The 27448-nt window shown below is 45.5% G+C and overlaps 1 protein-coding gene across 7 annotated transcripts in view; it reads left to right on the forward strand.

The window, feature by feature from the left end:
- Nucleotides 1-27448, forward strand: part of LOC116955398 (myocardin-related transcription factor B-like) — an 87925-nt gene that overhangs the window by 33685 nt on the left and 26792 nt on the right. For 2 of the 7 annotated variants that reach the window (XM_032976455.2, XM_032976464.2), the window contains exons 1-6: nucleotides 2531-3341; nucleotides 5294-5431; nucleotides 15999-16064; nucleotides 20987-21042; nucleotides 22545-22620; nucleotides 24859-25020. In XM_032976455.2, coding sequence (XP_032832346.2) covers nucleotides 3203-3341; nucleotides 5294-5431; nucleotides 15999-16064; nucleotides 20987-21042; nucleotides 22545-22620; nucleotides 24859-25020 — 637 coding nt within the window. In that variant the 5' untranslated portion in view covers nucleotides 2531-3202. Of the gene's footprint in view, nucleotides 1-2530; nucleotides 3342-5293; nucleotides 5446-15998; nucleotides 16065-20986; nucleotides 21043-22544; nucleotides 22621-24858; nucleotides 25021-27448 lie in introns of those variants that run through there. The other 5 variants (XM_076075049.1, XM_032976479.2, XM_032976496.2 and 2 more) reach the window with 4 other exon arrangements.

Here is a 27448-nt window from a genome sequence, read left to right on the forward strand (position 1 = left end):
TGAAGCGTTTCAGTCTCTCGAAGGCAATGTCACCTTTTTTTTATCAGCAAACGTACACGAGGTCAGTCAATAGATTAAAATGTACACTTGGGGTTCTTTTATTCGTCTGCAGCACGGCACGCAGAGCACAATACCGCCAGCCTGTGTTGCCTTAAACACAAACGCACACACCCCCCCCTAGACATTGAAGTCAAAGATCTGCCGAATAGCCTGAACAGATTGTTGTTGGGATAAGTGCTGTAAATGAGCAACGCCTATGCAGGCCGTCACAGTACACGAGGGGGTGGGTGGCTAGCATCACGCCCGACCGCCTTTGTCTCCCCAGTGTTTTAGTGGGGGGGATGGGGTGCCAACAGATACAAATTAAATGGAGAGGCTCGCCACATCTTCAAGCCAATGTCTGCGTACATCTTTGCGTCGTGTAGATCTCGGATTACTTGAGTGGGATTCGGATAGAGCCCGATTGTGGATGTTCCATTAAAGCTTGTATTATGACAGGGGGTTACCGGCCCACCTAAATGTCGCACAAGATTCACCACCCACGCACATTATTTGCGGCGGAAGTTATATTAAGAAATATCTTGAGTTTTTCTTGCTATAAATATACGAGGCTAGATTGATGCCTCTTGATATGTTGATTAGTCGAGCCGTCGTTCCTGTGGGCTCTGCCAAGATTGCGTCTCTGCTCGTTTCGAGGCGCAGAGGGCACTGCCCGCCAATGAAGCCTCCCGTCTCCCTTTGCACATACAAGTTGTGTAACACTTTCCGTTTGTCAGGCCTGTGAAGGAATGCCACGTCCGGCTAATCACCCGTCATCCAACTGCAAACCAGATGTTAAATCAAAGTCTTCCTCGTGGAATACATCGACTCAATGAATAAATACAAAAATAATGCCGCGAGCGTGGCCTGTAATGTGTATTTATAAAATGTGGGCTCTTGAGACGCCCTGTTAAGCATGGGAACATTAAAACATGCCCAGAATAATTATATGACGTTCTTAAATAAGCTTTTACTGACCAGATTTCGGTTTGAGAGGAGCGTCGGTTGGGGTTTCAGACTGAATTATTGTTTCGCAAGTTCGGAGTCCCGCTCAGGCCATGGTTATGTGTGGTACTCGCAGCGCCTGTGTGGAATGCGCTATCTAGAGGCAGGGGAGCGAAAGGCGCCACGATGCATTTATTTGTTTTTTTCCTCCTAATTTACAACCAAAAGCCCGGTGACATGTAGTATTTTTTGCCCTGGAGACCTGGATGTCCATACAAGGGGAGGACTGCTATATATTTTTTTTTATAATCTCCTCGTAGGTCACACTAAAGTTTGGGATTTAGGCCGTGACGTTGTGTTCACTTGTAAATTGCACAAGAGCCTTCATGTTAGCTTCATGTCTTGTCTTGTGCTGTGCGTGTTACTCATGGGGACTCTAACCTTTTTAAAGTTGTGTTTACCTTATTTGATGGCCCTGCCACTATGGCAATACAAGTACCATTACGTGTTATGCTTACAGTTAAACCATTATCAATAACTTCCATTTATCTGCACAAAGAAGCGTGGATAATTGGGGTGACTGCCACCTCTTCTTGGTTGTTCATCTGTGGCACCAGCTTCTCCGTATCTCGTATGTATGTTGAACTGCTTTTGCACTGTACGTAGCCGACTGCTATTCGGAGGTGCGGGAGAAAGTCAACAAACTAAACACAAAAAGCAGTTCTAGACAAATTATGTTTCAGTCTGGATAATTTAAAAATGCATAGCTCCAATGGCTTCCTAATATCGGAAGGAAGAGCATTCCAGACGGGCGCAGAAGCGCATCTGAAAGCGCGCGATGCAGTGACCACCTTTGTTCGACGCCAAGCCAGAGCCACTTCTGTGAGGATGAGCGGAGTTTGCGTCGATGTCATTTGAAAACCTGGGATCAGTTATGGTGACGCCTACAGCTGTATTGTTGACCCAAAATTACAATCACACTGTGATTGTAATTCGTTACGCATGACGCAATTACAGTTGTAGTTTACCCCAGATCTGTAAACCTTCCCTCCCTCCCTCCCTCAATCCTGGATGCGCTTACAAAGTCTTTAGTGTGTTATTGTCATGGTGTTATTGTCATGAACATTACCAAAGTGACATTTCCTACAGTCTCTACGTTATGAAATATCATATTTTCATTGCAAATACCCTGGATTAACGGTAAAACACTTTCTGCAGCAACATATAAAACCGTACAGTGTTATATATTTCTATTCATTTATATTGGGCGTGGTAAAGGAACATGTTCTGTTTAAACCCCGTGTCTCAGTGGGTTTCTTTTTTTATTTTACAAACGGGGGTGGTGGTGGGGGGGGAATAGATGTTGGACATCACGGAGCAATATTGTTTGGCAGGATAAGCAGGGTGTAATATAATAAATAACATGCAGAGGACCATTACTCACCGCTTGGAGCTCCAGCGATTGGTTTGAAGTTGCGCTCAGGCACTGGGGCATTGGTGTGGGGCCTGGGGTGGGTTATTCTGGGGTGGTGGGTGGGTGCACGTCAGGTACACGCGCGCACGCAAACGTCATTCGAACAACTGCAGCGGGGTATTAATAGCCCTGCTGACTCAATTTGTTCGCAAAGAGGCGTCCACGCAGCCGACTCCGACAGAAGCGCTGTAGAGCAATAGCCACGGGAACGGCTTGTGTTGGAGAAGGCTAAGCGGTTATATCTCGAGGTTCTCTACTTATTTCATTTGTTTTTTTGTCGAACCGCGTATATCTCCGGCACGGTCCGCTCGTAGGCGTGTGCGGTAGGGGGTGGAGGGGGGGGAGGGGATGATTCGAGGCTGTCCGTAGTTCCAAGAAATCTGCGCCGTTTTCTTTTTTCCCCGGTCAAGCCGTGGAGTTGTTTTTTTATTTTTGTTCTTGCGAGGCCAAAACCCCACCACCGCGCCGCTCTTAGCCATGGCGCTCTGCTTACGCGAATTGCCGAACGCGTGCATTGGTTGTGTCGGATGAAGACGTTTTCGGCAGAGAGTAGGGTAAATTAGCGAGGACAAAGTTGATTTGGCGCTTTCGTGATTGCAGGAATTACTCTTTGGTTCTTTCGGTAAAGTCACGTAGAAAGAGAAAATAAGATAATTAAAAAAAGAGGACAAATCTGCGCACATTTTTTTTCTCCGCCTCCTCCTCACACTTTTCGAGGGTTAGTTGTTACACGTCGGCCTCGAGATGATTGACAGCAGCAAGAAGCTTCAGCAGCAGCGGCGTGCCGCGCTCGTCTGCAGCACGCACGGCGGTAAAGATTTCAAGCAGTGGAACGGAAGCCACTGCCACAATGGAAGGGAAATCTACAAGAGCCTAAAGGAAGGTGCGGCTTTTTGTGTGTGCATTGCATGGGCATCGCGCATGGCATTGTCGCATAACGGACTGGGTAGGGTAATCTGTTATATTCATTGTGGGTGCTTGACAGTATCTCCAATGTCTAGGGGAGTGGTGGCACAATGGTTAGCGTGGTGATGCGCTACAAACCCGGCGACCCGAGTTTGATTCTCTCTCACGACAACCAACCAACACCGGGAACGATTATCTCCTGGGCCTCCCCTGGGTCGACTCTGCCTAAAATGAGTACCTGTTGCGGTGTGTAAACATCGCCACCGGGGAGACAAAGGCGGTCGGGTGTGGTGCTTGCAACCCACCCCGTCGTGTGCCGTGCCGGCCTTCATAGGTGATGCTGTTCACTTATAGCGTCTGGCCCAACAGTTTGTTCAGGCTATTCGGGGAATCTTTGACTTCTATGTCTAGGGGGTGTGTGTGTGTGTTTGAGGCGATACATTGTTACATTTGGAAATATTGTAAATAATTGTCAATACGTAATATGAAGGTGCATCTGACTGATTTTTCAATATGTGAGAGTATGGTGAAGTTACGCTTTTCTCTGTGAATAATTACAGTACATCAGTTTTGTAATTATGTGTATCTTTGTAACCAGTAATCGCATTTAACTTCCTAATGTTGATAATCTGAGTCTGAAAGCGCCTCACCATAGCCCTTAACAACCCTTAACAAATAGTCTCATCTCTCGACCCTTTTACAATGTTTGTTCTGTTCGAAAGCGTTTGTGACAATAGCAACAACCTGGCTACAGCTTGGTGAACTTGCCCTACAATACTTACTGTACTGCTCACCGCCTTCAGTCAGTACACTATGTGACATTGTTTAGAATGAGATGAGGGAGCTCATTTCCAGCCCGTCACATAAAACTTGACACGTGGCTTTAATATAAATACATCGCATATCCTTCGGGTGATTTCCGAGCACATCCTCGTACCGTAAGCATATTCACAGCGTTATCGCAGTAATCGTGTTGGTGGCGCAGTGAGTCTCGGGGCACGAGGTGTGGTGGGTATAATAAGGTGTGGTGGGTATAATAAGGTGTGGTGGGTATAATAAGGTGCTGTGTAACCACGCAGGGAGCACGCACGTGAGCATTCGAGCTGGGAAACAGAATTAGCCGGATAGCGGTGGTGGTGGCAGCTACGCACGTGGCCTGTAAGCCCAGCACTTGTGGAGGCAGCGAGGTTTGATGGATCACACACAAATGTTGTGAAACTCCCTTCTCGTGGACGTCGGGGTGCCCAAACCCTGGCTTGTCAGCAGAAGGCGGTATACCGAACGCGGACCCTGCCTGTTCTGTCTGTATGGGATAGAGTGTTGCCCCCTCGCACGCGTGGGTTGTCTCCACAGGTGCCCTGGTTTCCTCCCACGTGTAAACGATTTCATAAATAGAGAACCGCAGAGCTTGGTTCCTCCTCGTGCTTCTGAGTTGTCCTCTCGCTCTTGTTGAGAGTGAGTGGATGCTGTGCACATTACAAGCTGACATGATGATATAAATTGATTTTAAGGCTATGCACTGAGGCTAGTTGACAAGGAAACCAATGCATTAACCATACTAAGCTTCGTCATAAGATTTCATTGCAGATCGGCTATGACGTTGGTAAAATGTAAATTTTACAGTATTATACAGGGTGTCCGTTATGTAAAAAATATATGCATAACTTAACAAGCGTTTGAACTGCACAAGTTTAAATGTTGTCAACATTGGGCTCCCACCTGGGTGAAGTGGAGGATATATCTCAAGCGAGGCAGTGTAATGTTGGTCCAGTACCGCTTGAGTATTATCTCAGATCCGTAAATTATGCTTTTAAGATGCGTAGCGCATATTTATTGCAGCGAATGTCACTGTCTTTATATGCGGATATAATTTTTAAAGAAATCCAGCATTTTGATTGAAACAGTGAAACTCCTCTTATCCGCATTTAGGTGGAGGGCACCGTTGGCAGATGAACAAATTTGTGGATAAGAGGCGTTGTCATCCTATTGTCCACGTTTATTCTGCCCAAGTCCACCTCTCTCTTGAAAAGGCCTGGCAAGCAAGCAAAAGCACAGGATTACGGAACAGTGAGTGAACACGTGTACGTGAGTGAGTGAGAAAGTGAGTTTTGAGTACGTGAGTGAGTGGATGAGCATGAGAGAGCTAGTCACCGCAAGCACGCGAGTCGTTGAGTCAGCGTGGGCGAGCGAGCGGGTGAACACTAATACGTGAGCGAGCGAGTGATCACTAATACGTGAGTGAGCGAGTGAACACTAATACGTGAGCGAGCCGGTGAACACTAATACGTGAGTGAGCGAGTGAACACTAATACGTGAGCGAGCGAGTGAACACTAATACGTGAGTGAGCGAGTGAACACTAATACGTGAGTGAGCGAGTGAACACTAATACGTGAGTGAGCGAGTGAACACTAATACGTAAGTGAGCGAGTGAACGCTAATACATGAGTGAGCGAGTGAACACTAATACGTGAGTGAGCGAGTGAACGCTAATACGTGAGTGAGCGAGTGAACACTAATACGTGAGTGAGCGAGTGAACACTAATACGTGAGTGAGCGAGTGAACGCTAATACGTGAGTGAGCGAGTGAACACTAATACGTGAGTGAGCGAGTGAACACTAATACGTGAGTGAGCGAGTGAACACTAATACGTGAGTGAGCGAGTGAACACTAATACGTGAGTGAGCGAGTGAACACTAATACGTGAGCGAGCCGGTGAACACTAATACGTGAGTGAGCGAGTGAACACTAATATGTGAGTGAGCGAGTGAACACTAATACGTGAGTGAGTTAGTGAGCCTATGTACGTGAGTGAGTGCGAGTACACGAGTGAGTAGGTGAGCACGAGTGAGTGAGGGAGTGTGGGTAAACAGGTGAGCGTGTTTGGGAGAGCAGATGTCATTCATTAGAGACTGAGCGAGTGAGAATGCTGGGAGCAATCGAGTTTCATGTGCATATGGGAGCTCAAACGGGCGTGTATCGGATAGAGAGTAAACATGGCATAACGAGTGAGCTAGAGTGCATGCAAGAAGGTGGTTGAGCAAGATTGCATGAGTGTGTATTCTTTGTGGGGAGCGGTGGCGCAGTGGTTAGCACACTGCGCTACAAACCTGGCGACCCGAATTCGAATCCCACTCATGGCGAACACCAGTGACGATTATCTGAACCGGTCCTGGGCCTTCCATAGGTCGACTCAGCCTCAAATGAGTACCTGGTGCGATGTGTAAAGATCGCCACTTGGGAGATAAACGCGGCCAGGTGTGATGTTGGCCGCCCACCCCCTAATGTGCCCATGCCGATCTTCAATGGTGCTCGAAAAAGCACTTGTGTAAAGGTCTGTTAAGGCTGTTTAGGGGATCTGTATATAGTCTTAGAGCTGGACGCCCCAATGATTTATTGAGTAATCGATTATATTACTAGACCAATTACCGGTTCAATTACTTGACATACAAATAACTAGAAGATAGCTTTCAAAAAAATATCAACAAAATTACATCAATGATACCTCGTGTGCTTGCCTGCTGTGAAGTTTAATATACAGAGTTCCGCAGTGTTCACGCTGGGCTGGCTTAATGCTGCAGTCTGAGCGTAGCTCGGAAGAGACCCACGTGTCAAGCACCTGCCTCCACGGCACGCACGGGAGCACATTGCTAGTGTCAAACATAATGCGTTGCACGTGTGTGTGTGTGTGACGATGTGATCTCATGGCTTAATTACTCAACATTTGCCTTGCTGCAGGTATGCAAGGCCACCGTCACGACACCAAACCCACCGAAGCAGCAGATGTTACAGTCGTAGCAGTGGTTACACGGGAGAAAGGTGCAAAAAAAACGTGGCTTTTTCAGCAGCTTCCTCGTTTTTGTTTTGTTTAACTGGGCAGCCTCACCCTGAGTTGCCGTGCTGCCTGTCTGGTCAGATTTGGAAAGAAAAAGAAAAGGCAAATATTTGGCCAGAGCTCCGGACGACAACGTTTGAATTCCCCCAGTGCCTCTATTCACAGGCCCTTTTCTGCATAAAATAGCATTGCGCAAAATCAAGAATCACTGTGATGCTTTTTGTATATTTGCATTTTCAATGGTGTGCTTTAACTGGCCGCTTGACGTTTTGGGTGTGTGGACCATTGCTCAGCAACTGTGTTAAAACAGAATGGAACACAATGCATAATTGGTCCAACTATGTGTGGAACACTTTGAAATATGTTTTTATTTACTTACAAGGCAGTGTTTATAGCGAACGATGACAAGATGTTTTAAGTAATTGGTGTTAAAGTTTGCTTTAAAGGTCCGAGAAAATAAGAATGTAGTTTTGCAGATGCAAAAAAAAACAATGCCCGTACATTTTTTTCATGAATAAAACAAGCCGTATGTAAATTGGTCAGTCTGTGCCATCCACGCATTAATGAGTTCATATTTTAGCTGAATTTTGACGTGGCGTTTGAAACTACTGGCAGTGGCGCTTCCGCTCCCGGCTAGTGTCACCAGATTAAATTAGCGCACGTATTTCCTGCAGGCAGGGGATGGGATCGTTAGCGCACCGCACTTGCAATACCAGAAGTTGTCCGTTCCGTCCCGATCGCCCCAATGTGGCAGTTGGGACAACAGGCAGGATTCTTAAATCCTCCCACACCTCTCGATCCAGCGGTATAAATGGGCGTGCCACAGTTCGTCGATGGGTGGCAGATCGTGTGTGGTGGGGTAAAATGTGAGTGTTCCCATTGTCTTCCAAGAAATTCAAGGTAGCGTGTAGAGGATTGGGCCAAAATACCCTCCCAAATGTCGTGGAGGCCCTACTGGCAGCAGTGCCACGAGCAAGTAATTGCAATGCTGCACCTTTACCTTTTGCTGGAGGCAATCGTGGCTCTGCTGGCTTGTCTCCTCTGTTAAGACTGCCGCGAAGCAGCTGCTCTATGCTTCAGCTTTAATGTTTCACTGTCAGCACCTCGGAATCACCGTGTCAGCATACCTCCCCGGGTGCCTGCGCCGGTGAAATATTGAACAACCCCCTAATGCTTGTATACACTGGGAGAATCCTGACGCCAGACACCGAACGCCAAGGTGCCTGGAAACCGTCATCGCCTTTGGCAAATTGTTCGTCCCGTGATTTGTACACGGGACCTTTTAACGTTTGAAAAATTCCAATTTACGTGGATAAAAAATTGCGCACAGTGTATTTAAAGTGCACCGGTACTCACGCACCGTTGCGTGATGACTAAGAATTTATCAACCCGCAAGGCTCGTCTGTTAAATAACTAACAGGTGACACGGAGCCATCTCCTCTGTGCTGAGTTTACAGTTTCTTATTATCTTTTGGTTACGAAATATAACCATTGTAATATGTAAATCGAAGGATAAAACGTTCTCCTTCTGAGGGTACTCTTCATAAACCATCTTGATTAATGCTTAATGCGTTGTGTGGGATTTCGCGGTTGTGCGCGTGGCTGTCTAATGTGCTTTGGGTGCCGTGTACCGCTCGTGCTGTTCGGCGCGATATCCGACGTTTCGCTCCAAGTGTGGGCAGCTTTCGCTTCCTAGAAAAAACCCGAAAATGCATGAAAAACATGATTATTGTTTTGTATGTGAATTCTGTATACTGTATTTCCAAAGCAGGTTTGGTTTTTCCTGCCACTAGTTTTTAATCTCATAAGGTATGGTAAATAATACGAATTGTAAAAAGTCAATCCACTATCATTTTATAATTTGCGCCTTGTCAACCCAGTGCTGGATGCATGCATGTATGTTGAACATCTTTCGCACCATACGTAGCCAACCATGCTAATCGGTGGTTATTTGACCAAGGGGGTTGTTTGACCATACTTCAATCTTTTCATATATGCAGCCGAGTGAAGCAAGAGGAGGCCCAGGTCCAGTTGAGAGATGCCACGCTCGCCGTTGATGTTATTAGCCATGGACGGAAATCAAACTCTGGTTGCCGAGTTGGTAGTGCACTGTGGCACCCACTGCACTACTGCTCTCTCTCTCTCACCCCGTCCATTACAGCATACCGTATATAGCGTGTTGTTGCGTTGAATGTTACTCCTCTTCTCTCAGCCAACTTCGCTCGTGTTGTTGTTGTTGTACGGTACTCTGGTTACACTACTGTTGCTTCTTGCCAGCTTCAGCGTGCTTTCTTCCCCACTATTTTCCAACCCTCAGTGATAATGTACGGCATTCACAATTATGCAGAAGTGTTATGCAAATTGAAGATTTGCATGTAAGATGCTATGCTTTGACATTGTGATATTATTAAGAAAAAATATATAGACGAGTTTTTTTCTACATTCATTTACATATGGTTATTTCGGTAAAGTCACGAAAGAACCAAAGAGTATGGATTCCTGCAGTCACGAAAGCTTCAAATCAAGATGTAAGATATAATTTGTCATCTGCTATTTTGTGATAACTTCAAAGGATTCTCATTGCCGTCCATCAGGTTAAGTAAGAGTGAATGGGGAGTTCAGAGCGAGTGAAGGGTTTAGGATGAGTTTCGGTAAATAACATGAAAACCAAGTCTGTGTAGCAAGAAAAAAACCCCATTCAGTCTCAGGACTTTTTCAGGCCGGTCGTGAGAGTTTAGACATTTATTTATTGTGCATGTTGTGTGTGTGTGTGTGGAATGAAACTTTCTTTTTTAACAGTGGCCGAGCATTTGCTCAAAAGGCCCATAACATCAAGCGGCCAGCAACAAACATCATCTATTAAAGTTGTAATGGATATAAAAAAAACGCAGCAGCTGGAGGGAACAAAAAAAGTGCCCGTCGGAGGATAGCGCTGACACGTTTGTACAGAGGCTGCACTGTTCTCAGTTGCTGATGTGAGACGCTTATTCTGGTGACTTCAGAGTTAGTCCCATGATGTCATATTCCAGGGTCTGTTCCCACGTGCGCCGCGATGTACCGTTCCCTGCGAGCGCCCCGCGGGGGCTTTCCCGCGCCTCCTAACCCTGCACCGCTTGGCACGATTTAAATGCAGTCGGGGAATTCAAAATGAATATTCTGTCAGCAACCAACTTGATGTGCTTCCATCTTACAGTCACCTCGTTAGCCCTGAATGTTGGCATTTCACATGCACACACGTAATGTTGTCCGTAAAAATCCATCGTCACCGGAGAGGTGAATTGGGGGGCCATTGTTTTGATAGTGAGGGAGTGCTGGTGGGGTGGGGTGGACGGCATCAAATTCAGGCGCACTGCATGGGAACTCGTTGAGGGCCCTGTGGTGAAATGAGTGGGCTGGGGGGAGGGGTGTGGTGCACAGGGGGCTTAAGGAGAGGGGTTGTGAGAGCATGGGAAGATGGGAGGTGGTGATAAAAATGGGTTACACACAAGAGAAGCGGTTCTCACAAGAGTATGTGCAGCGGTGCATCCTTTCTCATATAACATGCGTTATGATAGATCGGAAAGGGGTGCTTGTACTTAAAAATAATAATGTTTGTTGCCTGTGTTTACACGAGCCCAGCTGCCTCTGCCGTTCCTCAACCAGGGTGCGCGGCGCTGGGCAAGGGCAACTGTTTAAACTATTCACAGTGCAAAAAATAGCTCGTCCACTCGCACCACAAACCAGGTCAGGGGTGAGGACATCCGCAGAGAGGTGCACGCGGGCACAACGCAGCAGCGCCGCCCGACTGTATTCCCGCCCCGCCGTGCGGATTATCACAAATCCACGCCATTGACGTTTGATGACGTTTTAAGGTTCATGCTTACCCAGGTCACGGATGCGCAAAGCGGTAGCCGTTGCCGCAAAATGGAAACTTCATGAAGGATGTTTTTTTTTACAAAGACATGCAGCTCTGCTGCAGTTTAACTTATGGCAAGGGAAGGAAAGAGTTGCAAGATATCATTTTGGATGAATATGATGAGCGATCAATATTTATGATATTCTGTTTGTTGAACCGCATTGGCAGCAGGTAGTCATTTTCTGTATGGTACGAATCTGACAGGGAATATGAGATGTTGTAGGCTGCTGTAGGGATACGTGGTGGCTGGGTGTGTGGAAATATCTGTGGTTGTACTGTTCGTCCGTGCTCTCATGTCTATGCTGCCCGCTTTCACCAACCCGCACTGATGACCTCTGTGCATAAGCATCGAGTTCCCTCATCTGGCGGTGGAGTGATTAAGATGCTGTACATGTACCCTCATCGTATATATGAATGATGACAATGTTTATCTTTGCTATCATAGCTTGATGAGTGTCATTCACATGTTATAATGAACTTCACCATTATCAATAACAGCATCAGAGTCTTCATCATTATCCTGTCATTGCCATCTTCGTTGAAAACGCAATTAATGGGACTCATAGGTGGTAGCCCGGTGAGAGCCTCTTACAGTGAGGGAAAAAAGTATTTGATCCCCTACTGATTTTGTACATTTGCCCACTGACAAAGAAATTATCAGTCTATAATTTTAATGGTAGGTTTATTTGAACAGTGAGAGACAGAATAACAACAAAACAATCCAGAAAAACGCATGTCAAAAATGTTATAAATTGATTTGCATTTTAATGAGGGAAATAAGTATTTGACCCCTCTGCAAAACATGACTTAGTACTTGGTGGCAAAACCCTTGTTGGCAATCACAGAGGTCAGAGGTTTCTTGTAGTTGGCCACCAGGTTTGCACACATCTCAGGAGGGATCTTGTCCCACTCCTCTTTGCAGATCTTCTCCAAGTCATTAAGGTTTCGAGGTTGACGTTTGGCAACTCGAACCTTCAGCTCCCTCCACAGATTTTCTATGGGATTAAGGTCTGGAGACTGGCTAGGCCACTCCAGGACCTTAATGTGCTTCTTCTTGAGCCACTCCTTTGTTGCCTTGGCCGTGTGTTTTTTGTCATTGTCATGCTGGAATACCCATCCACGACCCATTTTCAATGCACTGGCTAAGGGAAGGAGGTTGTCACCCAAGATTTGACGGTACAGGCCCCGTCCATCGTCCCTTTGTGGCGATGAAGTTGTCCTGTCCCCTTAGCAGAAAAACACCCACAAAGTATAATGTTTCCACCTCCATGTTTGACGGTGGGGATGGTGTTCTTGGGGTCATAGGCAGCATTCCTCCTCCTCCAAACACGGCGAGTTAAGTTGATGCCAAAGAGCTCCATTTTGGTCTCATCTGACCACAACACTTTCACCCAGTTGTCCTCTGAATCATTCAGATGTTCATTGGCAAACTTCAGACGGGCATGTATATGTGCTTTCTTGAGCAGGGGGACCTTGCGTGCGTTGCAGGATTTCAGTCCTTCACTGCGTAGTGTGTTACCAATTGTTTTCTTGGTGACTATTGTCCCAGCTGCCTTGAGATCATTGACAAGATCCTCCTGTGTAGTTCTGGGCTGATTCATCACCGTTCTCACGATCATTGCAACTCCACGAGGTGAGATCTTGCATGGAGCCCCAGGCCGAGGGAGATTGACAGTTCTTTTGTGTTTCTTCCATTTGCGAATAATTGCACCAGCTGTTGTCGCCTTCTCACCAAGCTGCTTGGCAATGGTCTTGTAGCCTATTCCAGCCTTGTGTAGGTCTACAATCTTGTCCCTGACATCCTTTGAGAGCTCTTTGGTCTTGGCCATGGTGGAGAGTTTGGAATCTGATTGATTGCTTCTGTGGACAGGTGTCTTTTATACAGGTAACAAGCTGAGATTAGGGGCACTCACTCTAAGAGTGTGCTCCTAATCTCAGCTCGTTACCTGTATAAAAGACACCTGGGAGCCAGAAATCTTTCTGATTGAGAGGGGGTCAAATACTTATTTCCCTCATTAAAATGCAAATCAATTTATACAATTTTTGTACAAAATCAGCAGGGGATCAAATACTTTTTTCCCTCACTGTAAGTGTTGCGCTAGGCTGCCAGGAACCACAATCGAGATGAACCTCTGATGGTAATATCTGTGGACATTTCGAGTCCATGGATGGACCGGTGGGGTCATGAGTACCCCGAATGTGTCCCGATCTATTGAAACATTGGTTGGAGGGTGCGATCCAAATGTTGCCCTCCCATAGCCTTCGTGAGACACCATGCATACAATTCACTTGTTTGTGCGCCATGGTGGCGAGATGTTAACTCGCCACCATGGTCGTGGGTTCGATCCCGACCCTGACGCCTGCTGTATATTTGGAATGTGCATGTTCTCCCCATGGTCGCATGGATTTTTCTCCGGGCCCTCTGGTTTTTCCTTCCACATTTATAAACATGTTTTAGAGTATTTGGCTGCTATTAATATCCACATGATAGGCCACTTCGTTCATCTATCATTTGTGGCCAGGTCGCTTCTGAAAAAGAGCTATATAGCTCATTGGTCCTTACCTGGTAAAATAAAAAATTGTTTAGTTTGGTGCGGGTCCATGTAAGCGTGGCAGATCGCTTCATTTTGGCTCAGCTCGTGGAAAAAGAGCAAAATCCGCCGGGCTTAAATGACCCATCTGCCAACTCGTGATTTGCTTACTCCACGACTGCTTATCTTTCTGCAATCGCATGAAAAGTGGGAGCGGTGGGGGCGGTTCTTTAATCCCTTTGATCCGATTGGGGCACCACAAATGTCAAATCGTCATCTCGTTTATTAAATTAAATTTTTTACTTTTCTCCGAACGGGTTTGTGAGGTCATTATTAGTCACGATTAGTTTTAAATGTGCCACGCTAGGTCTACCTTTTACGGACAAAATCCAGGCCTCCCTTTACTGAATCCTTTTGTATCCTTGTGAACTTGTACAGTATAAGCTGTAAAGGGGGTGTGATGTGTCTGTTTAAGCTGGAGAGAGACAACAAATATTGTTTAGTCTACCCCTGACTTGGGTGTTGCTTCCCGAGTCTTTTCCAGCACCAATAACTTGTAAAGTTCACCAAGTTTCATTTCGCTCCCATTTTGTTCTCTGGGCCCATTTGACGGAATTATTTTGCAATTCCATTCTATTTCCAATCTTGCTCGTGGCAGCGATATGGTCAGGAGCTGGATGCCAATGTCGATGTCTGCCAGCCACAAGAGCGCTTTATGAGAGAGGTTGTAGAATTTTTTGCTGTTCATACGTTTAAATTATTGCAGACTACAGTGGTATACTACATGGTTCATAGTTTGGGTTGCTTTAGCCACTGTCATTTCACTTTCATTTTCCATTCCTGATGGAGATGGGCGCATCGTCCTGTTGATGGCTGCACCGGTGTCATCTACGAATATCAAAGCCAAGAGGTGCAATCGTTTGGTCTCGATTGAGGTGTCTTTTGCAATAGATAATTACATAATTTGGTTTTCAATCCAGAATAAATATGGTTGTATGATATATTTTCAGTTCCACGCCTCAAATTAATCTGCAACCTGACAGCTAATATTTCCACATCACCCTCCTATTACGTATGGTTTATTTCTGAAGCAAGTCAATGGGTTGATACAAACAACTGAATGCCCCATCACCATCGTCCCAGCACGGATGAACAAGTCGATTTCTACTGAGTACACCGTTTTATTTTATCAGCATTTCTCACTTATCAAGAAAGGTGGGCAAATTAATTACATTCCTGATTGGCTAATATACTATGCCAGAAGTTAATATGTTGATCATTACCCACATATCTTTAAAGTGTTTGAACTGTACATCCTAAATCTTAGAGATGTCTATATGTAAAACCTATCAGCTTTAGTCCATTACAAGATCTCTACCGTTATTGTGTTTATTTGGTATGAGACAAAGCATTGATAGAACGATGCGTTCTGAACTGTGAAATACTATAAGTATCAAAGCGAACTTTATCTGGAAACGTGTACATTATAGGTAAATATATATAAGCTATATGAATAACAAGTATACATAATTCCAGTGCATCTTTTTACGTTCACTTTCATATGCTGCCCATTTCTGCGATCGAGTTTGTTAGGGCAGCGATGTGACCGGGTATAATTTTTAGAGAAATTATAGCCTCTGTAAGCAATACACATTGGATTCAAGATATGCAGTGCGGTAAAACCGGGATAGAATTACTTATTCAAGCAGTGTGGCTAAGAACCTCAATGACCCATTTTCAATGCGTGTCCCTGATTATGCTTATTCCATCGCAGCAGCTGTTTCAGTTGCATGTGTAAATACACATGACTCTCTGTTATGGATCTAGCAATATTGTTGAGTGTGTTGTGTCATTTCACAGATAGGTGCTTATCCGTCCAGCCGGGTGGCCGTGTGGTTTAGAGGGCTTGACTCACAATCGGAAAATTGCGAGTTCAAGTTCCAGCCAGGGTTTAACTGGGTTTGATCATTCCAACAGGGGATGTATAAGAATTAGTACTTCCCTACGCAAAATCAATAGTGTTTGCCTTATGGAGAAACTGTTCCCTGCCATGGGAAAGTGGAATTTTTAACCTTACAGCATGGTCACCTATAGAGACGAGTACTGCCCCCCCCCCCAATTCGTTGTTTGACCAAGATAGCGCTTCATTGTACATTGTGAGTGTCACAGAGACGGGTATGGCTGTGTTGACTTATGCAACGCGGGAAAAGGGTGTGGAGAAAAGGGAACTCTTGCTTTAAAAAAAAAATGTGTCGTGTACAGATGCTACGTTTAGCGCCGCCACCGACTCCCCCCCCCTCCATGCCGTGCGTTTTTTTCTTGTTGTGACTGCAACTTTGCGCTTCCTGTTTCCTACTCTTCCGTCTCATGGCAGTGCTGCAGCTGAAACTCCAGCAGCGCAGAACTCGCGAGCAGCTCGTGGACCAGGGCATCATGCCGCGTGAGTACACAATCGTCAGCACATCACTCTCGTGTGTGCCTGCTGCTGCTGCTGGCCACCCTCGGAGCAAGTCCCCTCGCTGAAACTCACCGCCACTGCCACTCCCCTGCACGCGCTCCACGTTACTGCAGGAAGAGCGGCATTCTCTCACTCACATTCAGACGTTGCCTGCGTTAGGCACCAGCGCGTGTCGGGGTGACGCACGCTCGTGCCTAACGGACCCAGTGATGTCGTTTTATGCGCGCTGTGTCATGAACGTCTTGATAGGTGTCTGGACTTCATGCCGTTAGCAGCCAGCAAAGGCAAAAAAGGCTCCGTTGCTTCTCTGTTTTGTGGTTAGGGTTTTGTGGGCTATTAAAACATGCGTCTCACGCTCACAACAGTCTACATTTGTGTGAACAGAACACTAATACGGCAGTTTATAAATTACATGCCATTTACTCGCCACAAAGGGAGCTTTTAAATGCCCTATAAATGTTTTGAGCGGCTTATTTTAAGCGTATTTGTATAGGCCGATATGTAAATGCACTGTAGCGGCAGCAGCAGCAGCAGCGACAGGGTTTTGGACTGAGCAAGGAACTGGAGCAATATAAGTAGAAACAGGCACAGTGTGCAGGAGAAGTGTTGGTGGTTAGTGCGCTTCGTGTAGGTCTCCAACTGAATTCCTGGTTTCTGGGCTGGGCAGGGCGTAGTTCTGCCAGGGACACCAGTGGCTTCGGGGCAGAATGTTAATCTTATCGGTGCACAGGTTTTTCAATTAATGGGAAAATATGTCAAGCATGCAGCTGTTTGGTTCGTTTTTTGGTGTGCGTTGCACAAGATGACAAGTATGAAAACACGCAAAACGCGCCTGGCGGTTTCTGTCATGCCATTGGCGACGCCGTTGGTAGATTGCATCCAAACGTGATTCAGCCGATTAACATGATGCCCCTGCAGTTTGTGTGCGAGTGTGGTGCTTACGGTCTCTGTCGCCCATTTGTCAAATTTAGAAACAAATTTGTAAGATTTTTGTTCCACAAAAATACTGGAAGGTCATTTTGTATGTAAGTTTATTATATTGCAACACGAGTGAGTAGATTCTATGTGTTCTATATATTGCAACACTTTTGGTGAGCTTTGATGTTACCTCATAGGTGCAGTCAAGCTATATTATTCAGCTTTTGCTCAGCTACTGTTGGTCATTATACTGGGTTTCCTTCAAAGCTTTGCACGTTTTTTTAATCCAGTTTGCTTGTTTTTAATGCAGGCATTGTGTATATGTCTCTGGATTTAATTTTATTTTGATAGGTTGATATTTAAGCCTGCGATTTGCAAGAGTATGCAGTTCATACCTTAAATTATAAAATAAAATGTAACCACAGTACTGTATTGTACTTGGAGCGGACAATACTATACCACGTATTTTGGAAGATTAATAATGTTGGGTGTTGGAGTCATTGGATAGCACATTCCATGACGGGGTCCTGTAGGCGGTAAGTGAATAATAGTTAAGCGGAATGTATTGAGTGTAACTTGCTATTAGCCTAATGCGTCTTCACTTTTTTGGTTCCGTATTTTTATTTTGATCCTTTTTCCCCCAATTTCACTTCTGCGGTGGGCATCAGATCATGAGACAGATAATTCCTTTGGGAATCTCTGAGCGGTGGGTCCCCCACATGTTGTGTCCGGAAATGGCCCAGTGGGAAAGAGCTCATTTGTCAAGAAATTTCTCTAAAAAAATCCTTCAAACTGTCTTTTCATTCTGTGCGCAACAGCAGCGGCAGCGAGCTCTTCCGCTACACACTGCGAAGAAAATAGTTTGTCACGTGACAGTCAAACTCTTATTTAATTCCCAGAGCTGGAATGCATCCAAATCAAGTGCATGTAATTGTTTTGTGTGCAATGGGTTATCAGGCTGAGGCCATCAACTCGCTACACTTGAGAACCCAGTTTGATCACAGGCTGGCCAGATTCTCTCTCAGCGGTGCCAGCTCAGCACTCTTGACCTCTGAGCCACCTGGCCACCCCTAATTCAACCTATTTTTAACTTTCTCAGTTTCTCCGCGCACACTGTATATTGCTATGTAGTGTCCACAGGCAGCGCTGGTTTTGTTTCTGCTTGCGTCCAGTCCCACAAGAGCTGCGTTTTAATAATTTTAGTCAGATAAGTCTACAAGCAGTTTCATGTGAATATGCAAATGGTAAAAATTATATCACGACAAATGCAAATAAATAAACATATCACGTTACACAGGGGTAATTTTACTGGTCTATTCAACATACAACATGCTTGGCGCAACGTATCTTTAACCCATACAATTGCAGTGTGATCTTCTGCTGTCAGACGTCAGTTGACCAACAATATTGTTCTCTCAGCAGGGTATTCAGAATCTTTATTTAAACCTGGATAAATCCGATGAGCTATGAAGCTCTTCTTTACACGTCCAGTAATTGGACTGCAACCGCACCATTTCCGCCAGTTGAATGGGTCTTCATGTGTAGTTATGTTTTTTTATTGTATCTCTACCATATCTACGCATACACCCACATTGCTCACTCTCTTGTGTTTAAACGCATGTCCTTTAATTCCCTTTTTCCAGTTACATTTCTCATTTTATCCGGGGTGGCAGTGTTGGCTCTGCAGGCCCGTATTGCAGCACTACGGAGGTAGCGAGTTTTGGTTGATTACACAAATGACGTGAAACTCTTTTTACCCGTGGGCGTCAAGTAGGTATGGAACTGAAACTGTGGACTCCACCTGTTTTGTCTGTATGGGATAAAGTGTTTCCCCCTCGCACACTTGGTCTTTCCTTGATTGCTTCGGTTTCCTCCCACATATAAACACTCGTGAATTGACCGATAACGTATGTGTGTTGAACTTCTTTCGCATCGTACATAACCAACCGTACTGATCGGAGGTGCAGGGGAAGGACAGCAAACGAAACACACAAAAATAAATAAAGATTTCACCTTAATATATAAGAGGACCGCAGAGCTTGGGGGGGAATTTGGTGCCTGTTCACTGTCTGTCTTCCCTCCCGCTTGTCTGTGGTTCCTCGTATCTGTGGGTCGTTAGCTCTTTCTTAAAAAGTGAGCTAATACTGTGAGGCACCGTTACATGGATTGTTTTTTGTTCCCACTGACAAACATCTAGGGTTTTTAATTCATCGTTGTAGGCAGGTGTTCATAGCCTGCATTTAATTGTATCCCTGTATATATGGAAGGTAATATTACACAATCACCTGGAGAAAGAGCTATACCATGAATACACTTCTAAGATGATCACAGCACTTGATTAAAGCCCATAATATGCACGTAAGATAGTTCACTGATCTCCAGAGGAGTGACGGTGACTGACTCATTCATATGAAAAACTTTTTATTGACCCATGAAAACCTCGCATGATTGAACGATAGACTTTAATTTACCAGGTGAGAGAGAGCCCATTGATACCTTTGTGCAATACAGGATTCACTTGAAAAGCTAAAACATTACATTTTCTTTAATTCCAACATTATCAAAGAATTATTTTTATATGTATATGTTCAGTAGGGCGTGATTTTAAATACTTCTTCGATGGCAAACCATTATAGATGGAGGAGAAGAGGAAGGTCTGGATCCTGCACTTAAAGAACGGTCTAGGAGTTCGTAGCATGGGGAGAGGGAGTTATAAACCATGGGGATAGAAGCAGAAAATGAGCGACATTGCGTTGAGCAGAGGCTGAGTATTTTTTTCCCAAAGGCCTTGGTTGGTGGAGCGGGAGAGCACGAGAAGAGGAGTGGAGCGCGATTAGAGGGCGGCGCGGTCTAGGCAAGGTCGAGTTCACGGAGATTCCGATAATGGCGAGGGTGATCTTAATGGGGAGGACTCGGCATCGGATTGGGAAGCCAGTGGGGCGAGAGCCAGGATGGGGGCACTTTTGTCTCCTGAATGTGGGCAAGGGAGTCTTGCTGTAGCATTTTGGATCGTTTGGAGTTTGGAGGTAAGGGAATCGGGGAGGGCGCGCAGAGGTGTTCAGCGAGGCCTCCTGAGGTGGCCACTACGCGCTGAGGGCCTGGTTCCCCCAAAGCCTCTGCCACCTTCACTCCCTGCCACTACTGCTGCTACTTCGGCTGCCACGTCCACTACCGCATTGCTCTCTGATCTGACTGTCCAACACACGGTTTAAGCATCAACTGCTATTTGTGTTTAGTTTGTTGTCCTTCCCCCGCACCTCCGATTAGGACTGTTGGCTACGTACGGTGCGGAAGAAGTTCAGCGTACCCACATACATCATGGCTTCTGCGAGCAGCCGTCATGGCTGCTTGCGGGACTGCCATTACGTAGTGGCCTCACCTGCCATTACGTAGGTAATGGCAGGTGAGGCCACTTGTTGTCACGGCTAATGGATGTTGCGTACAGAATCAGAATCTTTATTTAGACTGCAGGAATCTGTGAGCTATGAAGCTCTTTTTCACAGATGGTTCCCTCTGACCAATATAACGTGCAACAACCTGGTCATGATCCCCTGGCGTTGGCACATGGCCGAATACGAGTGCTCGCCATGACGGCTCAGTGGGGGGGGGGGGGGTGACGAGACGAGCATATTGAGCTGCCCAACTCGCTGCGACGTTTACGGCGTGTGGCTCGCACCCATACCTGCTCACTATTTCCTGCACATTCGACACATCTATGCGTGCATCCATCAAGTTGTGATGAGCATTCACGCGCTCATTATAGTACCCTTTTGAAATGCAGTTCAAGCTGGAAAAAATACAATGTTCAATGTCACTTGTTTTGGCCAAACGTCCCAATGCTGAAAAACGACCTGCACGTTACTCAGAATGTTTACAAATTATGGTTTTGGCATTCGTAGAAAAATGTTTTGTTTCGCCCCATTTTTCAGGCTGTCTGGTTGCTGTTGTTTGTCGATGTGCGTCACGTGACTGTTATTTTCTTGCAGCGTTGAAGAGTCCGGCTGCATTTCACGAGCAGCGGAAAAGCCTGGAGCGCGCAAGGGTGAGTTGTCTCCTCTCCTTGTATTAGAACACAGTAAAGGAAACGGTGCAAATGACACGGAATAAACAAGAAACAATGCAAACGACATCGTTCAACTGAGACGTGAGATACGATTCTTGATTCAAATCATGACATAATCGCTAGCTGGGTGAATCTTAATATACCTGTGGTCATTATGATTGACCCCATGTTGCCGAAATAAACACGTGCACTGCGCTACGTACACAGTAGCCCATGTTTGATACCCAGCCACAGCTAACGTCTGTGGCAAGTGATGTTCGAACTTGTCTTGCTCCCCCTTACTTCACCAGCCCACCCTGGCTACTGTGGTGAATCAAGGTTAAACAATCCCCCATTTCCTGGGGTTGGCAAACCAAAATAACAAGAAGAACCATGTTTTTTATCCGGCATAAAAAAATCCTCTTATTTCAAGAGCCGCAATGCGTGTGAATTAGGCCTCGGCAAGGTAAGGTAATTTACCCTTTTTACCGGGTAAAAGGGTAAAGGTGTCGACATGCCAAGGGGTAAGGTAAAGGGTAGGGTAAAGGTAGCTCGGAAGAATTACCCGGTAGGGTAAAGGTAGCGCGAAGTATTACCCGGTAAATACGGTGCCTTGTTTACCGCTAAAAGCTCCGTGGCGCAGTCCGTGGCGCAGTCCGTGGCCTCCATTTAATAAGTAATATTTTTAAACACAACTTTTTTAAAAACACACTGTTATGAAATCTACGAGTAATGGCAGAACTCCACGACTCCAGGAAGTGGCCCCAAAGCTCGCCACAACATAAGTGGACCGTGGCCAATTACAGCCAACGCCAGTTGATGGTGGACAATTAGACCCAAGCCGAAACATACCATATAAAAAATAATGTTTAAAAATATTTTTATTTTATTTTTAATGATAGAATATAGTATTGTCATCAGTATGACAAGTATACCGAGTTCGAAGTCGAAACCACATTGAGAAGTGGGTTAAAATTGAGTTACAAGATTTGAAGGTACAACAATGACAACAACAACAGAGTGAGTTTAAAGAAAGCGTGTAAAATTGGAATAATCGAGAGTATTCTATATGAATAAAGCACTACCTAGAATTTACCTATTATAAACCTTTTCATGTGTAGTACCCCAGTAATTACCCTGTGATCGGGTAATTTGTATGGGGTAAGGCTAAAAGGTAGGGTAAAGGTAGGCTCGTTGCTTTTTACCTTTTACCTTACCTGCTGAAGGGTAAAAGGTAGGGTAGAATTATTGTATTGTGGTAAGGTAAAAGGTAGGGTGAAGGTAGGCTCGTTGTTTTTACCTTACCTTGCCGAGGCCTAGTGTGAATTCAAGACGGTGATCCTTATAATCAGCCTTTGAAGAGCCGCATGCGGCTGCGGAGCCACAAGTTGCCGGCCCCTGCCCATAACTGACAGAGGGTTGTGAATTATTTACCGGTTTACCCGATGACGTTTGGCTCGCGTTACTTAACGACATGCGACTCGTGTGTGTGTGTCACACAGACCGAGGACTACCTAAAGCACAAAATCCGAAGCAGGCCGGAGCGTGCCGAGCTGGTGAAGATGCACATCCTGGAAGGTGTGTGAGCTGCTGATCGGGGGATCGTAATGTCGCCTGTCCTCCTGCGGCCGCCTGTGTTCGTTTAACATGAAAAACAAAACAAGGCTGGGGTGGCATCTGATAAATTAAACACATCACGATCAATGTCATGCACAAAATTAGTTGATGTAGTCACATCACGACTTGGCAGAGGGGATTAGATGCTGCTGCAGCGGGCCTCACGCTGTGCCATGAGCCCAGCTATAGCCCTTAATAGGTTGCAACGGCCCTAATAAGTTGCTCAGTAACAGCACTTGCTCCAACACTTTGTTAAGGCTATATGGGAGATCTTTGTCATTGCAGTAACCAGTAATGAAACACAAAAAGCAAGAGGCAAGGCAGTGAATATTCTGTATTGTGTAGAATATCTATCATTGGTATAGTAATATTTTTTGTAAAAATTACAAATTGGGTATGCTACGTAGAATTTGTTTGGTTTCCCCTTCAAATGAAATATTGTCTTGCTTAAGGACCTCGGTAGAAAAACAGGCTTTTAGGTTTCTTTTTCTTTTAATGGAAAAGTTTATGAAACACCTTTAACCTTCCTATTGCTTATTGAGTGCACTCTACAGCAAAATCTGGCTGGCTGAATACATTTCTTACATAAAACAACAAACATAAACTAACATGAATGAAAAGCAGCACAATCTAAATAATAAGAGTGTTGTGTATTTTGAGAGGGACATCATTAGCGGCTTCACTGTGTGACCCGTTCATGTTTATGAATGTGAGTGAGTGCTGTATAACTACTGAACGTATTCCCCGGTGCTCCGTTTTGCGAATAGAGGGCCTGCCTATTTAGCACAACGATGAGCCGCTATTGCAGTATCCCCTCGTTATTTGCCAGGGGTACGTTCCAGAGATGCTCGTGAAAAGCTAATTTAGCAGATAATGATATTGGCCTAACAATGAATTACCTTAAGTAATATTAATAAACTATTAAATACATACATGACAATTATCACAACAGAATTACTAATATCATGAGCCAAGAATGTCCCACACGTGACGTCACTCCACATGAGGCCCACCCCCCCTGGCGTGACGTCACTCCACATGAGGCCCACCCCTTCACGTGACATCACTCCACATGAGGCCCACCCCCCCTCATTAATATTCAGGAGTGGGTGGATTTTTCACTAACGCAGAGGAAGGTCGAGCTGATTTAAAGAATTTATTACACAAAGTCGCTTCAAATATGATGTTTCTTAACAGAAAGTGCCGGTAAATAATATTTTAAAAAACACGCTTTAATGAAATGTACCGTATTAGTAATGGAAGAACTCGATGACTCCAGGAAGTGGCCCCGAAGCTTGCCACAACGTGAGGGGCCGTGGTCATTTACAGCCAACGTCAGTTGAGCGTGGACAATTAGACCCAAGCCGAAACATAACATATAAAAAATAATGTTTAAAAAATATATATATTTTTTATATTTAATGATAGAATATAGTATTGTCATCAGTATGACATAAGTATGCCAAGTTTGCAGTCGATACCACATTGGGAAGTGGGTAAAAAATTAGTTACAATATTGGAGGATACAACAGACAAAGTGAGTTAATAAAAAGCATGTAAAAAATAAATATACTCAGCACAGTGCTACATCTGTACGTGACGTCACTGCAAAAGAGGCCCCCCCCCCTTCATTAATATTCATGCCGCGTGGAAATTTACACTCGCGCACAAGAAGGTCGCGCACTCCACATGCCGCACCCCTCCCCTCATTAATAATCATGAGCGGGTGACGTCACTTCACATACCGCACCCCTCCACAACCATTAATGGGTGACGTCACTCTCACTCCACATCGGGCAAACCCCCTCATTAATAATCATGAGCTGAATAATTTTTCTCTTGAATATTTCAGATTTACTGCAATATACACCCGTCCTTGGATGGGCAAAAGAGCTAGTTTGTTATAATAAACAAAGTAAATAAAAATAAATAAAGTATTAAACGTAAATTATCTCATCACTTTCTCGCATTACATTGTCTCTCATCACTTTATCTCATTACTTCATCACTTTCTCTCTCTGTTGATGTAGTCATGTAGAGTTCCGGATGGGATTCGCGGATAGCAAGTTTATGAATAACCAGGGAATACTGTACGATGGCTAGCGTTTGGGTCAGGCTACGCAATCTCTGGCCCAAGAGGCATGAGTGATGAAGCGCTCGTGGCGAGCTTTCGTGTTGCTGGTCTCTTGTCGTGCGCAGATACCTCGGCCGAGCCTTCGCTGCAGGCCACGCAGATGAAGCTCAAGCGAGCGCGACTCGCCGACGATCTCAACGAGAAGATCGCCCAGCGCCCGGGGCCCATGGAGCTGGTTGAAAAGAACATCCTCCCAGTGGACTCAACCCTCAAGGAGGCCATCAAAGGTCACTGCCGCTGCACATTTGCCATTGATCCTTTCCCGTTTCGAGACGTCTGCGGGTTGCAAGGTGGGGGCCCCGTTCACCGCTGAATCGCGGGACGCGCAAGCGGTTAGCGTTAATTTTATTCAGAGGCATAGCGCCGTTTTCAAAGACATACTCACCATAGAGAACTGTAGCGACACAACCGCACTCTTATGATAGCTGGCGCCAAACTGTGCTACACACCCTCCCACTTGGGCTTATGGAAGCCACGGTACCAATAAAGTTATTTTATTTTTACCTTCCGATTTTGTTCCGATGACGTACGTGTGCATACATGTACGAAATAGAAATATAAAAGGGTGAATTACGCACAGCCCATATGCGTGCGTGCTCTGTGCCACTTGCTCATTTCCCGGCGCTAATTTGTCTCGCGACCGTCAGCCGTTGATATTGGGGGGAGATCAGCTCATGTACGTTGAAATGCATTGAACTTTATTATGTAAATATTAGGCACGATCTTGTTGTCGCATGGGAAATATTAGCAGCCGTTTTTGTTATTTGCAGATCGCTTAGTATAGTTAAACCATTGCTCTGTGACAACAGTCCCAACTGTGTGTGCTAAAACCGCTGAAAGACCAGGACATTGCAAAACAGGAAAGTCTATCTTCCTGGTGTGAAATCCACATTGCATCAGATACATAATAATATATTTCAACAGATGAATATAGCGTCATCCATGAAAATTTTGTCTCAAAATGATGTCGAATTCTGTACGTGTATGTCTTTTGCACGAGAAACCAAAGGTAGTTGCAAAGGCAGCCAAAACTGCTCTGTGGTCCTATATTGCAATATTTTGCCAAATCCATTAAAGAGTGTTTATGCATGTGGAAGGAGGAAAACGAGAGTACCCAGAGAAAAGGGGGTGCCACAGTGACGAGATGTTAACTACCTCGCCTGGTGTACAGAACATTGTGGGTTCCATCCTGACCCTGACGCCTGTATGTTTGGAGATTGAATGCTCTCCCCGTAGTCGCGTGGATTTTTACTCGGTGTCCTCCGGTTTTTCCCTCCGCATTCAGAAACATGTGTTTAGGGTATTTCCCTGCTAGAAATGTCCTTCTTGATAAGCCACTTTGTTGAGCTGTCATTTGTGGCCAAGTCGCTTCTGAAAAAGAGCTTTGTAGCTCAGTGGGCCTTACCTGGTCAAATACATTTTTTATTGTTTAGTTTGGTGCGGGGCCATGTAAGTATGGCAGAGTGCTACATTTTGGCGCAGCTCATGGAAAAAGAGCAATCTTACACCGTGCTTAAATGACCCATCCTCCCTACTTGTAATTTGCTTACCCCCCGACTGCATATCTTCCTGCATTCGCATGAAAAGTGGGAGCATGGGGGGGGGGTGTTTTTGAATCACTTTTGTGGCCAGGTCACTTAAGAAAAAGAGCTATATAGCTCAATGGGTCTTACCTGGTAAAATTTAATTATTGTTTGATCTAAAATAGAAAACCCATGCCTGTGGGGTGGGAGGCGGTGGGTCACACACAATCCCTGTACAGATGCAATATAGATGGGTGGATGGGAATTCGTCCACTTGCTGTAGTACTACTTCTATCAAACCAACAGGTGGCAATCTCAATGCCCACTCGTAGAGGAGTTTCACGAATCTGCGTGTTGCACCATCTCTCACCTCCACAGTGCTGTGTCAGAGGCCACGTGCAGCATAGCCGCCAGCACCAGATACACGGGGGCAGATGAAATAAAAAAACGCTCGCACGTGCGGGTGACCTCTCAACGTGCACGCGTGCCCCATGTGCACCTCGGTTAACTGTGCGCTCATTGAGGGCACACCCCCATAATGTGCACGCTTCTCGTTATGTGGCAAGCATTGTGCCTCATCTGCAATATGTTGTAGATGTGCAGAAGTTTGCTTAGCAGTTGCTCGATGAGCTCAGTGGTAGTGGGTGGGAGACATAAAGAGGGAATGAGTGCGCCCTGTGCTTGGGAAGCATCCCTTGAGCAAGGGAGGAGTCGCGTGTGGTTATTTTTAGTGCAGGCATGTCCACACTGCATCACATAGGAACTCCATGCTGAAACTCCACACCATAGGTCTGCTTTAAATATATCTGCAAGCTCAACTGCTTTTGTGATGGGATTACCATCATTGCTTGTGACCCAATCACCCGAGATGCACCCTATGTCTTATCTCAGAAGCTAAGCAGGGTTCATCCTCGGATACTGCTTGGATGGATGATCACCGTGCACCCAAGGTTGTCACAGACTACATGAGGCTATGCTACGCTGTGGGCAGCAGGGGCCAGTTCGACAAAATATTTTGTCGTGCTGCGCTTCTCTGCTCGGATATCCCACACAATGTGGTGGGAGGCCGCTATCCGGTCGTGAATTCACCAAAAGGGCTCTACGCGTACACGTACAAATCAATACGTCGTCG

Source organism: Petromyzon marinus, chromosome 3, assembly GCF_048934315.1.
Source record: "Petromyzon marinus isolate PM22_M1 ecotype Great Lakes invasive population chromosome 3, UKy_Petmar_22M1.pri1.0, whole genome shotgun sequence".
NCBI lineage: Eukaryota > Metazoa > Chordata > Hyperoartia > Petromyzontiformes > Petromyzontidae > Petromyzon > Petromyzon marinus.